This window comes from Pseudophryne corroboree, chromosome 5 (assembly GCF_028390025.1).
Source record: "Pseudophryne corroboree isolate aPseCor3 chromosome 5, aPseCor3.hap2, whole genome shotgun sequence".
NCBI classification, from domain to species: domain Eukaryota; kingdom Metazoa; phylum Chordata; class Amphibia; order Anura; family Myobatrachidae; genus Pseudophryne; species Pseudophryne corroboree.
In genome coordinates, this window is record NC_086448.1 from 148,642,759 (window position 1) to 148,656,238 (window position 13,480).

Genomic DNA, 13,480 nt, shown 5'->3' on the forward strand with positions numbered 1-13,480 from the left:
ACTGCCAAAAAAACCGAATGACATCGACATCGGTAAAACCGAAAATGCAGAATACGGCACCTTAGTAAATTAGTCGTACTAAATTCAAAAAGTTGCATATTTACACTTTCGATGTAATTCGTGATTGAACTTTGACCTCAAACGGGAAAATACGATTTTTAGTAAATATACCCCACAGTTTCTATGAATACGTAAAAATACAAAATGGCATAATTTTGTGAGAAGAATACAATTTTAATACTGTTGTCACTGCTGTCATGGTGACGTGCCTATTTTATGTAAATGCCCCATTGTTATCCTGGTCTTTTTCTGCAGGCATACATACAATGTTTATGAATAACTGTAGAATGATTAGCCCAATAAATTGGGAGAGGGAAGGGGCTTCTGGAGTCATCCACCGTCTGGTGATACAAACTTTATAGAAAATGCAATAACTATTAACTCACAGTTCTAAATAATTATTCATGTAATTTTTAAGGTGCAAACTGAACAGGCGTGTCCCAGATTTAGCAAAGGGAATAGTTATCCCCGTCTGCCGTATACAGCTGAACACATGCGACCATATGGAAGCATTGAAAGGAAACATACACAATAGGTGCATATAATCGGCACCAGCAGAGCCACACCTCGGACAGTTAGTGTTATGCATTCTTCCAAGCGTAACTAGGAACACTGGTGTACAATAAGCTTCTATTCAGGATGCACAGACACTTGATGAGCTGCTGAGGGATCTGACCAGGGGGCAGATCCCTTTTTCACATCCTGGCCCTCTTTCCCATAGGAAGGAGTGGGGGTTCGAGAACTGTCGCCTGTCAAGTTAAAAAAATGTTGTATTATTTTCGGCACTTGATTAAGTCCCCATGCTATTGTATGGGGACAATGTGTTCCAAAATATGCAGTGAAAAGGTAAGCAGGAGATATCTGTGATATAGCCTGCATTAGCTTTGTAATGAATGGCCCCATTATTTAACGTCTACAAAAGTAGGTGAAAATGTTAATTTACGTAATCACAGGCCCCATAATCACTGAGACGGGAGCAAAGCAAAATAGAGCAAGTAACTGGGGAGGGTGAGGGGGGGTTGATTTAAACTGTTCACAAAGATTTAGATGTGAGAGGGGTGTGTCCAAATTCAAATCTGTTTTACAGTTTACAAATAAAGCTGTACAGCATTTGTGGGCTACATGCAAAAGCAGCCAGTATTTACTCTGCATGCAAAAGTATAAGAATAAATAAATAATAATAATAGTAATGATAACAGAGTGCGGAGTGGAAGAATGGTGAATGCAAATAAATTTGGTTTGAGTGTAGCAAGTGGCTCTGATTTCGTTTGAGAATAAAGTAATACAATTGCAGCACAGTTTTAATTATTTCAAGGATTTCTTGCATTTTTAATACAAGTATTAGACTTGAAACCCTTTACTAGATGTCTCACATATGCGCTTTCGTCTGTTTAGATTCCAAGAACCTGTTGCGCAGTATAAGCCCCGCCTCTATGAGTGTTCCAATCAGACGGGCCGGTTCATCATGACGGAAGTGGTAGACTTCGACCAGAGTGACCTTGATGAGGATGATGTTATGTTACTTGACACCTGGGAAGAGGTTGGCAATGGTTTTCCTAATAGTAACACGGCAAAGTTGGGGGGGGCAGGCGGAACGGGGGTGGTCCGGGACCGTTTTTGGGGCGGCTGCGTGACGTCACATGCAGCTGCTGATTAAAAAAATGGCTGCTGACCGCCTGACAGAGCAGCCAGACTGCGATGCTAGGGTCAACCTTAGTTCCAATGCATCCCCAATCTAATTGCAGACGAATCAGGAGGCGGCCTCACACATGCTGGGCGGCCTAGCCATGTGCTGGGTGGCCACCAGCATATGAGGAGATGGACGCTCCCGGGTGCACATGCGCAATGCGCCCACTGCGCGAGCGCACTCCACAAGGTGATTCAGACTGCGATTGCTGCCGCTTCAACGATGCAGTCTGAATTACCCCCTATGTAAGAGAACACACAGGGAAAGGGAGGATGTGCTCAGAGTAAAGTGATTGCTGTCTTTAGGGTCACTGCAGCGCTACTGCACATGTGTGGCTGCCATTGCCTGGGAGAGTCCCTACAAAGCAGCATTCTCTTCACTCCTGTGTCAGTACTACTGCGCATGACCATGCAAGTGAATGGCTGCCGCACTGTTGCTAAGGGTATCCCACAGGGTACAGCAGCACAATGACATCTTCAGATTTGTTGACTTTGGGGGACAAACTACAGAACACTTTGCATTCCCGATCTTGGTAAATCTGACAGCATCGCATCCACCATAGAAACCTATAGGGACTAAGGCTGCTGTCATAAATGGAGGGATAACAGCAGATATCGGATAGATCTGCTGGGTCAATCCTTCATAAATTGTATGGTGGTGATACTAAAGATTTGTAGATACACCCCAAAAATTGTGTTTTTTGGGAATATGCCACAGTTATGTAATGAAAAATGGGGTGGAAGGACTGCATCGCATTCACATGGTCTAATGTTTGCTGCTGCACAAACACTGTTCTCAGATCTTCATTGCAAGTTACTACCTAACCCCTGACAAATGCGATATTATATCATGCCATTTCTAACTGCTCACTTTCATCAATATGTTTCTTTTTGTTGTTATTTAATCAATGTTATACATTAATCTGCATTCATTGCATTTAAGCAAATGTAAATTTAGCTTCTAACCTACCTGCGGAGGCGGCACTGGGCGATGAGATCATCTCTGCGCCGCCTCTCCCAATGGTCTGAACGTGTACCGGGTCGCATCGACCCAGCAACCCGTTCACACTGCGCCCGACCCGGTAATAACCCGGGAATTACCATTCTTTATTCCCGGGTTGAATTACCAGGTCAGACGACCCGGGAATTCGGCAGTGACTCTTTCACACCGCACAGCGACATGTGTCGACCCGGCAAAACACCAGGTGAATACCGGGTTATTTGTGCAGTGTGAATGGGGTATTAAGAACTTTTTCTTTGTGTTCCCATATAAGCTTTTCCTTTGGATCGGTAAGTCAGCCAATGACTATGAGAAAACGGAATCCATTACCTCTGCCAAGGAATATCTGAGATCTCATCCAGCTGGGCGCGACTTGGCAACGCCAATAATTACAGTGAAGCAAGGACATGAGCCCCCGACATTCACTGGCTGGTTCAATGCCTGGGACTCTCATAAATGGAGTGTAAGTAATATAACTTGTGTAACAACTGTAACTGTGTCAGTACCAGTCTTGCTTAGCAAATAAGAGTCACTTTGTCACTTTAATTACGCCCCGCCATATAGTGTGCAGTGCAGACAATTACAGTACTGTATATAGTGTATTGTGTTAATCCACCAACCGGTGTCTCTGTTCTAATTGACACTTTTATTTTCATTCCATACAGTATATGTGCTTAAGTCACTTGCACTCAGTGGGCGGAATTCAATTGTAATCATGGCCCTAAAGTGACGGGAGATCGCAGGGGCGATATTCAGTTGATTCTCCCTATCGCGCTGATCGCGCGCCTAAAGGTTGGGTTTAGCCGCATCAAGCAACTAATTCCTACCAAAGTGTTGGGCGCCCAATTGGGTCACTTTTTGCGCATTTCAGCTCGCCAGACTCGGGGAGTGCGAGCTGAAATGCAGACACCGGCAGCCATTGCACCCGAACAGAGCTAGAATTGAATAGCTCCATTTAGTTGCTGCTGGCAGGATACGATTTGAATTCCGCCCAGTGAGTCCTTCAGTTATTTACTCAGTGCAATAGTTGAAGAGATTATCATCCCCTCACTGTACAGGAAAAATACATAAAACATTACCAATAAATTCTTATAATATGAGGGGACAAGTTGTCTGTAATGGATTTTAGATATGATCTAGCTACATATTACCACATTATTGTCTTAAAAAATCAAACAATAAATAAAAAAGAACATGCAAACGGCAAACACACCAGTACATTAACAATAGAAGTGACTTTCTGCATTGCCACCTGCTGGCCAAATATGATACTACAGAACATCTGCTATTTTTTTTATTTTACAACTGTTCCCAGTCCCATTTCTGAAAGATTCATGTATAAGACTAGGATATTGATGTCTAGCAGCAGCAGATATATAGCTATGTGCTGACATAACAGCCCCAGTTAGTCTGCGATTATACATTATGTGCCTGTTTATAATTTCTCTAACGTCCTAGTGGATGCTGGGGACTCCGTAAGGACCATGGGGAATAGACGGGCTCCGCAGGAGACTGGGCACTCTAAAGAAAGATTTGGTACTATCTGGTGTGCACTGGCTCCTACCTCTATGCCCCTCCTCCAGACCTCAGTTAGAATCTGTGCCCGGCCAGAGCTGGGTGCTCCTAGTGGGCTCTCCTGAGCCTGCTAGTAAAAGAAAGTATTTGTTAGGTTTTTTATTTTCAGTGAGCTTCTGCTGGCAACAGACTCACTGCTACAAGGGACTGAGGGGAGAGAAGCAAACCTACCTGTCTACAGCTAGGTTGCACTTCTTAGGCTACTGGACACCATTAGCTCCAGAGGGTTCGAACACAGGCATCTGTCCTCGATCGTCCGTTCCCGGAGCCGCGCCGCCGTCCCCCTCGCAGAGCCAGAAGAACAGAAGCTTGAAAACGGCGGCTGAAGACTCCTGTCTTCATTTAAGGTAGCGCACAGCACCGCAGCTGTGCGCCATTGCTCCCAGCACACTTTCACACTCCGGTCACTGTAGGGTGCAGGGCGCTGGGGGTGGGGGGGGCGCCCTGGGCAGCAATTGAAGTACCTTTTTGGCATAACATACATATATACAGTCAGGCACTGTATATATGTAAAAACCCCCGCTATTTTTTTCACACAGAAGCGGGACAGAAGCCCGCCGCTGAGGGGGCGGGGCCTTCTTCCTCAGCACACCAGCGCCATTTTCTCTTCTCAGCTCCGCTGGAAGGACGCTCCCCAGGCTCTCCCCTGCAGTATCCAGGTACAAGAAGGGTAAAAAAGAGAGGGGGGGCACATAAATTTAGGCGCAAAAGACATAAAAATCGGCAGCTATTGGGTAATCACTTATTATAGTGAATATCCCTGGGTTATATAGCGCTGTGGTGTGTGCTGGCATACTCTCTCTCTGACTCCCCAAAGGCCTTTGTGGGGTCCTGTCCTCAGTCAGAGCATTCCCTGTGTGTGTGCTGTGTGTTGGTACGGCTGTGTCGACATGTTTGATGAGGAGGGTTACGTGGAGGCGGAGCAAGTGCAAATAAATGTGGTGTCGCCGCCGTCGGGGCCGACACCTGATTGGATGGATATGTGGAAGGTCTTAAATGATAATGTAAGCTCCTTGCATAAAAGGTTTGATGACGCTGCAGCCTTGGGACAGCCAGGGTCTCAACCCGGGCCTGCCCAGGCGACTCAGAGGACGTCAGGGTCTCATAAACGCCCACTATCTCAGATGGTTGACACAGATGCCGACACGGAGTCCGACTCCAGTGTCGACGATGATGAGGCACAATTACAGCCTAAGATGACCAAGGCCATCCGCTACATGATTATTGCAATGAAAGATGTATTGCACATTTCAGAGGTTAACCCTGTCCCTGACAAGAGGGTGTATATGTTTGGGGAGAAAAAGCAGGCAGTGACTTTTCCCCCGTCACATGAATTAAATGAGTTATGTGAAGAAGCGTGGAGTTCCCCTGATAAGAAAGTGGTGATTTCCAAAAAATTACTGCTGGCGTACCCTTTCCCGCCAACGGACAGGTTACGTTGGGAATCCTCCCCTAGGGTAGACAAGGCGCTGACACGCTTATCTAAGAAGGTGGCCCTGCCGTCTCAGGATACGGCCGTCCTAAAGGATCCTGCGGATAGGAAGCAGGAAGCTATCTTGAAGTCAGTGTATACACACTCTGGTACTCTACTGAGACCAGCTATTGCTTCAGCCTGGATGTGTAGCGCTGTAGCAGCATGGACAGATACTCTGTCAGAGGACATAGATGCCCTGGACAGGGATACTGTCTTGCTAACCCTGGGCCATATAAAAGACGCCGTCTTATATATGCGGGATGCCCAGAGGGACATTTGCCTGCTGGGCTCTAGAATTAATGCAATGTCCATTTCTGCCAGGAGGGTCTTATGGACTCGGCAATGGACAGGGGATGCCGATTCTAAAAAACACATGGAGGTTTTGCCTTATAAGGGTGAGGAATTGTTTGGGGACGGCCTCTCGGACCTTGTGTCCACAGCGACAGCTGGAAAGTCGACTTTCTTGCCTCAGGTTTCCTCACAGCCTAAGAAAGCACCGTATTATCAAATGCAGTCCTTTCGTTCTCAGAGAAGCAAGAAGGTCAGAGGTGCATCCTTTCTTGCCAGAGGCAGGGGTAGAGGAAAGAAGCTGCACCATGCAGCTAGTTCCCAGGAACAAAATTCCTCCCCGGCTTCCACTAAATCCACTGCATGATGCTGGGGCTCCACAGGCGGAGCCAGGAGCGGTGGGGGCGCGTCTCCGAAAATTCAGCAACCAGTGGGTTCGCTCACAGGTGGATCTTTGGGCTATACAAATTGTATCTCAGGGATACAAGCTGGAGTTCGAAGTGACTCCCCCTCACCGTTACATAAAATCAGCCTTGCCAGCTTCCCCCACGGAAAGGGAGGTAGTCCTGGCGGCAATTCACAAGCTGTACCTCCAGCAAGTGATAATAATGGTCCCCCTCCTTCAACAGGGAAGGGGTTACTATTCCACAGTTTGTGGTACCGAAACCGGACGGTTCGGTAAGACCCATTCTGAATTTAAAATCCTTGAACATTTATATGAAAAAATTCAAGTTCAAAATGGAAGTGCTCAGAGCGGTCATTGCAAGCCTGGAAGAGGGGGATTTTATGGTATCTCTGGACATCAAGGATGCTTACTTGCATGTCCCAATTTATCCACCTCACCAGGAGTACCTCAGGTTTGTGGTACAGGACTGTCATTACCAATTCCAGACATTGCCGTTTGGTCTGTCCACGGCACAGAGAGTATTTACCAAGGTAATGGCCGAAATGATGTTACTCCCTCGGAAGCAAGGAGTTACAGTTATCCCGTACTTGGACGATCTCCTCATAAGGGCGAGGTCCAGGGAGCAGTTGTTGATCAGCGACGGAAGTGTTGCAACAGCACGGCTGGATTCTGAATATTCCAAAGTCGCAGCTGATTCCTACGACGCGTCTGCCCTTCCTGGGTATGATTCTGGACACAGAACAGAAGAAGGTGTTTCTCCCGGAGGAGAAGGCCCAGGAGTTAGTGACTCTGGTCAGGGACCTCCTAAAACCAAAACAGGTGTCGGTGCATCACTGCACGCGAGTCCTGGGAAAGATGGTGGCCTCATACGAAGCCATTCCCTTCGGCAGGTTCCATGCGAGGATCTTTCAGTGGGATCTGTTGGACAAGTGGTCCGGATCGCATCTTCAGATGCATCGGCTGATCACCCTGTCCCCGAGGGCCAGGGTGTCTCTTCTGTGGTGGCTGCAGAGTGCTCATCTTCTCGAGGGCCGCAGGTTCGGCATACAGGACTGGGTCCTGGTGACCACGGATGCAAGCCTCCGCGGATGGGGGGCAGTCACTCAGGGAAGAAACTTCCAAGGGCTGTGGTCAAGTCAGGAGACTTGTCTGCACATAAATATACTGGAACTAAGGGCCATATACAACGTCAAGCGGAGCCCCTGCTTCGAGACCAACCAGTGCTTATTCAGTCAGACAACATCACGGCGGTCGCCCATGTAAACTGCCAGGGCGGCACAAGAAGCAGGGTGGCGATGGCAGAAGCCACAAAGATTCTTCGTTGGGCGGAGATTCACGTACAAGCACTGTCAGCAGTGTTCATTCCGGGAGTGGACAACTGGGAAGCAGACTTCCTCAGCAGACACGACCTCCACCCGGGAGAGTGGGGACTTCATCAAGAAGTCTTCACACAGATTGCAAATCGATGGGAACTGCCACAGGTGGACATGATGGCGTCCCGCCTCAACAAAAAGCTAAAAAGATATTGCGCCAGGTCAAGGGACCCTCAGGCGATAGCTGTGGACGCGCTAGTGACACCCTGGGTGTTCCAGTCGGTATATGTGTTCCCTCCTCTTCCTCTCATACCCAAAGTACTGAGAATAGTAAGAAAAGGAGGAGTGAGAACAATACTCATCGTTCCGGATTGGCCAAGAAGGACTTGGTACCCAGAACTACAAGAGATGATCACAGAGGACCCATGGCCTCTGCCTCTCAGACAGGACCTGTTGCAACAGGGGCCCTGTCTGTTCCAAGACTTACCGCGGCTGCGTTTGACGGCATGGCGGTTGAACGCCGGATCCTAACGGAAAAGGGCATCCCGGATGAAGTGATTCCTACGCTGATAAAAGCTAGGAAGGATGTAACAGCTAAGCATGATCACCGTATATGGCGAAGATATGTTGCTTGGTGTGAGGCCAGGATGGCCCCTACAGAGGAATTCCAGCTGGGTCGTTTTCTGCACTTCCTACAGTCAGGTGTGACTATGGGCCTGAAATTAGGGTCCATAAAGGTCCAGATTTCGGCCCTATCCATTTTCTTTCGAAAAGAACTGGCTTCACTGCCTGAGGTTCAGACGTTTGTAAAGGGAGTGCTGCATATTCAGCCCCCTTTTGTGCCACCAGTGGCACCTTGGGATCTTAACGTTGTGTTGGATTTCCTGAAATCCCACTGGTTTGAGCCACTTAAGACCGTGGAACTAAAGTATCTCACGTGGAAAGTGGTCATGCTGTTGGCCTTAGCATCGGCGAGGCGTGTATCAGAATTGGCGGCTTTGTCATGTAAAAGCCCTTATTTGATCTTCCATATGGACAGGGCAGAATTGCGGACTCGTCCCCAATTTCTCCCAAAGGTGGTATCATCGTTTCATTTGAACCAACCTATTGTGGTCCCTGCGGCTACTCGGGACTTGGAGGACTCCAAGTTGCTGGACGTAGTCCGGGCTTTGAAAATATATGTTTCCAGAACGGCTGGAGTCAGGAAGACTGATTCGCTGTTTATTCTGTATGCACCCAATAAGCTGGGTGCTCCTGCTTCAAAGCAAATTATTGCTCGCTGGATCTGTAGCACGATTCAGCTGGCTCATTCTGCGGCTGGATTGCCGCATCCAAAATCAGTGAGAGCCCATTCCACAAGGAAGGTGGGCTCTTCTTGGGCGGCTGCCCGAGGGGTCCCTGCTTTACAGCTTTGCCGAGCGGCTACTTGGTCGGGTTCAAACACTTTTGCAAAGTTCTACAAGTTTGATACCCTGGCTGAGGAGGACCTTGTGTTTGCTCATTCGGTGCTGCAGAGTCATCCGCACTCTCCCGCCCTTTTGGGAGCTTTGGTATAACCCCCATGGTCCTTACAGAGTCCCCAGCATCCACTAGGTCGTTAGAGAAAATAAGAATTTACTCACCGGTAATTCTATTTCTCGTAGTCCGTAGTGGATGCTGGGCGCCCGTCCCAAGTGCGGACTTTCTGCAATACGTGTATATAGTTATTGCTTAATAAAGGGTTATTGTTATGAGCCATCCGTTGAGTGATGCTCAGTTGTTGTTCATACTGTTAACTGGGTAAGGTTATCACGAGTTGTACGGTGTGATTGGTGTGGCTGGTATGAGTCTTACCCTGGATTCCAAAATCCTTTCCTTGTAATGTCAGCTCTTCCGGGCACAGTTTCCCTAACTGAGGTCTGGAGGAGGGGCATAGAGGGAGGAGCCAGTGCTCACCAGATAGTACCAAATCTTTCTTTAGAGTGCCCAGTCTCCTGCGGAGACCGTCTATTCCCTATGGTCCTTACGGAGTCCCCAGCATCCACTACGGACTACGAGAAATAGAATTACCGGTGAGTAAATTCTTATTTGTTTCGTTGCATTATAGAATATTGTTTTTGGTGTAACAACAGCCATATGTTTTATGTATTCGTGCTTTTTATTTATTTGATCTGTCCCTACTCTAGAGTGTGGGGTTGGTTCTAATTTTTCATTCGGGAATGCAGGTATCTGATAAGTGTGCCTCAGAGAAATCATAGTGAGCTGTTAGGCTCCCTTGTCAGCTGTTCTTGGTTCCATCCTGTAACTGTATGCAGCTAACAGATACACATGTAACCATTCTGATCTAGCCTGCAGCTTGCATGTGTGACTGCCACTAGGACACGCACTTGCTTCTAAGTACTTGCGCCCATAGGAATACGTGGGAGGCGTACTAAGTCGCACCTGCGCCTAGGTGCGGCACGTATGCCCGTGCCACAGGCAGAATGAGCGTGGCTACATCTGTACATGTTATGCCATGGTAACAATGCACAGGCCAAAGAAAGCTTTAGGAGTGCAAATGTTTTACTATATTACCTGACATTGGGCAGCAGAGAGAGCAAAGACAATCCTGACTCAAAGGGGGGAGTCAAAGAGAAAAGCTTACTGACCATTCTGTGCACACTGGGTACAATGCTGGCAGCTATAGATGGTGCTGTAACCAATAGTAATCTTTGCTACAGCATCCTAGAAAATTAATGTATCTGGTTGCTGAGAAGTAACAGGTCCTTCTGCAGAGTTACCTTTGCACCAGTTTTCATCTTGTTCCTGCATGTTGTAGGCATTACATAAGGAGAACAACTTCTGTTCTGTAATTATAACATACATTTATTAGATAGGACTGAAGCAATTATAGCAATCATGTATAATGTGCACAGGCAGTCCTATACTGCAGGCTCCTTTCTAATCGCATAATGAAATGTTCTTCTTCTCAGTCGGACTTGTCCTATGAAGACATGAAGAAGAACTTGGGTGATGTCTCCACCATCTCACAGATGAGTGTGGTAAGTCTGCTGGGTTTTCTTACCATTGCTAAAGAGAAATTGAAATTTGGTAACTGGAAGACAAATTATGAAAGCTGGTGGATTTTACATTGAAATATGTAGAATAATTCACAAAGCCTGGAAGAAAGAGATACAATATGCTATGGCCCCTATACTCATTATGAGGGGGGGGGGGGGGTCTATATATCTACAGTATCTATCTATCAATCAAAGCCATTAATAGTAGTTTCCACAGAAACGGGTGAAAGGCGCTATGTTGGTGCAGGTTGTGGGTGCGCTCAGCAGCAGAGAAGCTGAGCGCACACCACACACAAGGCAACGCTGCAGCGGCAGCCGGCAGTGAGAGATAGCGGCCGTGCGGGTGGTGCTGCCAGATGGTGCGCCCACAGTGCAGTTGCACTGTGTGCAAGACACCACTGGCACACACCAAGTTACAACCCTGCACAAACTCATAATCTCTTTAGGGATAGTGCCACTTATTTACCAAATGCAAACATTTATGCATACTTTATATGACTAACAAAAGTTTGCCATATTTTTGTTACGCACACCAGTGCTAACAGGAGTATACCGGTGTATGAACAGAGAGGGAAGCGAAGCAAACGAACTCACAGACAGTATAACATAACATACACAGGAGGTGATGGAATAACTAATAAACACAAAGTGAACGGAGAAGCCCAAAGGCTCAGGAATTGGGTGTCTCCCTAGTGTCAGGAATGCTCAGATGGAATAGAGTGGACAATGAAGCGATGTGTAGTGATTTAACACGTGGAGCACCTGAAATGATGTTGCTAAGAGCAACAGAAAAAACCCCAAAGGGTTACCAACGGGTGTGGGAATAAACTCCTTGGTCAGAGATAGAAATATAGACACAAGGAGAGTATCCACAATCCTAACCCCCACTTGCAGGGCACAGGTTCAGCTTACTGCCACTAAACTGACACCTGGACGCCCTGCACAGTGAGGGAGGATTAAGCAAGCAGGTCTGAGAGTACAGCCGCAAACCTGCTGGGTTCACAGAATAGCAAAAGAACCCCAGCAGGTCAAACAACTGACTCCAGTCTTACTGCTAGGTCCGGATTGGCAGAATGAAGTACCGAATCCCAAGGCCTATTCGCAGTAAGCAACAAGTAAATACAAAGTCACACAGTACTAGCTAACTCTCTGGAACTGACTAACAAACAAAGATTCAGCAGCATTTGCCTAGTTTGAGAGGATGGTTTATATAGCAGGTGCTGTCCACGCCCCACTCAGACCTCACAGACTGTGAGCACAAAACCAGCGCCGGATTCCCTGCCGTGCACAGAGCCTGTAACCACTACACAGTAAAAACCCGGACCGGAGTATCAGCTGCGCTCAGGTTACTTCGCTAACACTTGCCTCCCGGTTGCCATGGCGACGTGGCAGCACAGAGCAGGAGATCCTAACAATTTTATATAAACCAAAACAGTTATGTGAAATATATAAATGTATCTATAAAGAGGCTCCCCCCAAAAAATCACACTTGCCACTTATTTAGGTTGTTACACTTAAAAGGGATTTTTTTTTTAAATTTACTCACAAGGACAAGGTGGGGACACTGGTCGGTCCGTGTCCACTACATGCACTCCTGTGAGCAGCTCCGGAGGAATTGTCTGCTCAACTCCTCCTCGAACTCATCAGCCATCTTCGCCTTTAGGACTCGTTTGATGTCACCATACCGCTTCTTCACGTTCCTGAGGTCCCTATGGCAGGAGCTAACTGTGTTTACTGCTTCCAGGACCGACCTCCACATCGCCTTCTTCTGGAACGCAGGGGTCCTGTACACCTGGGCATACAGGTGTGGGAACACCTGCACTATGGCAGTTTTCTTCATAACAAAACCTCACATTGCACCCTGACCTTGTCTTGGCAGGTGTAGATGCAGACATAGCCGGATTAAGGGGGGGGGGGGGATCTGGGGTAAGTACCCCTGGGCCCCACGCTGTGAGAGGGCCCCCCGCCATCCATCGCAGATCGGATCTCTTACCGATCCGATCTGCGACACTGCACTCACCACTGACAGCTTTCAAACAGCCGCCGGCGCTGCAGAGTTGTACAGGGCAGCAGAGCCGAACAAAGGCTCAGCTGTCCAATGATAAGTGAGGCTGCAGCCTGCGGCTCCGTGACTGGTTGGAGCGCAGGCTGCAGGGAAGAAGGAGGCGGGATCCCGGGCATGCACATCGGCGCGGGTGGAGGTGGATGTACCCGGCAGAGGAGAGAGAAGAACTGATCTCCTCCTGTTATGTGTCCTGCGTGCTTTATTCGTCACAGTCTGTCTTTGCCAACATCATCGCAAAAGTAAGACAGGCAGCATTAACTTTTTTTTATGTTAATCAAATTTGAAACTAATGTCCTGGGTGTTATATATATATAAATATATATATATATATATATATATATATATATATATAAATTTATTAGTGTAGCGGATCCCCCGTTGCTGCGGGAGATGAAGCGGCACTCTAGAAATTTGTGAGAGGCAGGTTTATGATCAATACATGTAAAAATAAGAATTTACTTACCGATAATTCTATTTCTCATAGTCCGTAGTGGATGCTGGGGACTCCGTAAGGACCATGGGGAATAGCGGCTCCGCAGGAGACTGGGCACATCTAAAGAAAGCTTTAGGACTAT

General features: G+C 47.4%; 1 protein-coding gene across 1 annotated transcript in view; it reads left to right on the top strand.

The window, feature by feature from the left end:
- VILL (villin like) overlaps nt 1-13,480 on the top strand; it is a 219,245-nt gene that overhangs the window by 195,729 nt on the left and 10,036 nt on the right. Inside the window, exons 16-18 of the mRNA XM_063921788.1 lie at nt 1,456-1,600; nt 3,021-3,209; nt 10,754-10,822. Coding sequence (XP_063777858.1) covers nt 1,456-1,600; nt 3,021-3,209; nt 10,754-10,822 — 403 coding nt within the window. The remainder of the gene's footprint in view (nt 1-1,455; nt 1,601-3,020; nt 3,210-10,753; nt 10,823-13,480) is intronic.